Genomic DNA, 1,952 nt, shown 5'->3' with positions numbered 1-1,952 from the left:
CTGTGCAAAGAACAGAGCAACCTGTTAGGGAAAGGTTTAGCAGCTTTGGAGCCAAATTTGGGTCTCCACCACACAGGGTGAAGGTACATTGCCACCCTAGGCTAGATAAAAGATTAAATCTGCACATTGTAAGTTAATGATAAAAGTATTTTCTTGACTAGAAGGAAAATAACCTGTGCTAGGCATGTGAACAGCCCTCTAAAATTGTATGAGGGTTGAGAGCATGCATCAGCATCTCTACCATTCGAGAAAGGCTTTCCTACAGCTTCTTGTAACAGTCGCTGATAAAAACATTTCCTTACCTCCAGTGCTGTTAGCAGAAAGTCATACAGTCCTCCTTGATTAGTGGGGTCCATCAGGTCTCTGATCAGATGGATCTCAGCTCCCAGGTGCTGGATTCTAGGGAAAAACAGCTACAACTGAGACAAATCCCTGGGCACCACCGTTTCTGGGCAGGTGTTTGAAATCAGATTACGCAGAGAGGGAGGCACAGATCTGGAAATCCATTGCTGATTCCCTGTGCATCACCTTCAACTTCAGGAGGCTGAGTCCTTGAAGCATCCTGCGTGACAGGATGTCAGTGAGAACGCTCAGCCTCTCTGATTCCACTCCTCTATCACCTGCAGACAAGAAAGCTGCCTGGCAATACAAACCTGTATCATACAGCAAAGGTAGCAAAAATAAATAGCGATAACATTTTTTATTTATTTTTAAGCTTCTGGATTTCAAGACTCAGCCCCAAACTTAAACATTTCACCCTTTTGTTGGATGCCAAGAACATCCAGAAAGTCAGTCAAGGATTTTGACTCAAAATTTGCCAGGAAAAAAAAAAAAAAAAAAAAGAAAAAAAGGTGTGATTTCATTCTACTGGATGCAAACAGGTTCCTGCAGTTTCAGTGAGAGCAATACAGGCACAGCCTCTTTGGCAGAAATGTTACATTCACAGTCGTTCCTATACAGGAGAAGTCCAATTACCAGATGGTCAATATTCAAGACCTCCCTAGTCTCCAAACTGAACCACAGTGCCCCACTGAGAACAGAAAACTGAAGAGATTTCTTAAATGCTTATGAGGGCAGAGTAAGTCAGAGAGAAATCAGAAGCCAACCCTAAGCTTTTCACCCTCAAAACAGAGCACAAAGTAATCCACCAGTCCTCCAGGGGCTCTTGCAAACCTCTTGAAGAAGATCCAGACAGGACTAGCGTCTGCAGGAAGGGCAGCAAGGCAAACACAACACCTTTCTTGCACATCTGCACTGCCCTGGAGCTGATTTAAAGCCTGTTGTCTTCTGATTTTTCCTTCACATCTCTCTCAACCCAGTGTGCAGATAATTCCCATGAAAACATCAACAATTGGCCTCCAAAGACCACATATTCCTATTTTCTACGATAATCTGGGATGCCAGTCAGACTGCATTTCTCGTGACAACCCTGAACCACCTTCTTGGATGGACACTCAGCCAGTCCCTAGCCACGTTAGATCATGGCCAACACCATCAGGCCACAGCTGGCAGACCATAGCACACAAGAACCCAAATACAGCTCAGGAAAAAAAAATTAAAACACAACCACTTGTGTTTTTAATTAAAACTATTGGGCCTGGAAATGTGGCTATCCGTTCCTGATTGAGGTAGCACACGACCATGGGATTGGGAAGTGAAAAGGTGCCACTTACTTAGCTCGCGACACAACGTACATCAGCAGGGGCAAGAGGTCGTCCATGGGGAGCTTGTAGTCCGTCTCCACCACCCGGGACACGGTGCTCTCTATCTCCTCGTATGTCTTCTGGAGGATCAGAAGCTTTTCGCGGGGATCCACTGTGGTGCTGTCAGTGTGAAAACAGCTGGGTCAAAGATGCTTCTGCTACACGGGTTAAGGGATAAAGCAGTGGCCCTTAAAAAATAAAAGACTCAGAGCAGACCTTCACACTACCACAAAAAGCCTGTCAGCCATC

General features: G+C 45.2%; 1 protein-coding gene across 4 annotated transcripts in view; it reads right to left on the bottom strand.

The window, feature by feature from the left end:
* ALS2CL (ALS2 C-terminal like) overlaps positions 1–1,952 on the bottom strand; it is a 44,480-nt gene that overhangs the window by 1,323 nt on the left and 41,205 nt on the right. For all 4 annotated transcript variants that reach the window (XM_035554539.2, XM_035554540.2, XM_050709317.1 and 1 more), the window contains exons 24-25: positions 1,674–1,823; positions 303–399 (exon numbers count right to left, since the gene is read on the bottom strand). In XM_035554539.2, coding sequence (XP_035410432.1) covers positions 303–399; positions 1,674–1,823 — 247 coding nt within the window. The remainder of the gene's footprint in view (positions 1–302; positions 400–1,673; positions 1,824–1,952) is intronic.

The sequence above is a fragment of the Cygnus atratus genome, chromosome 2, assembly GCF_013377495.2.
Source record: "Cygnus atratus isolate AKBS03 ecotype Queensland, Australia chromosome 2, CAtr_DNAZoo_HiC_assembly, whole genome shotgun sequence".
Lineage (NCBI taxonomy): Eukaryota > Metazoa > Chordata > Aves > Anseriformes > Anatidae > Cygnus > Cygnus atratus.
The sequence above is the reverse complement of the archived record's forward strand: the minus strand, read 5'-3'. Positions and strand labels throughout refer to the sequence as shown.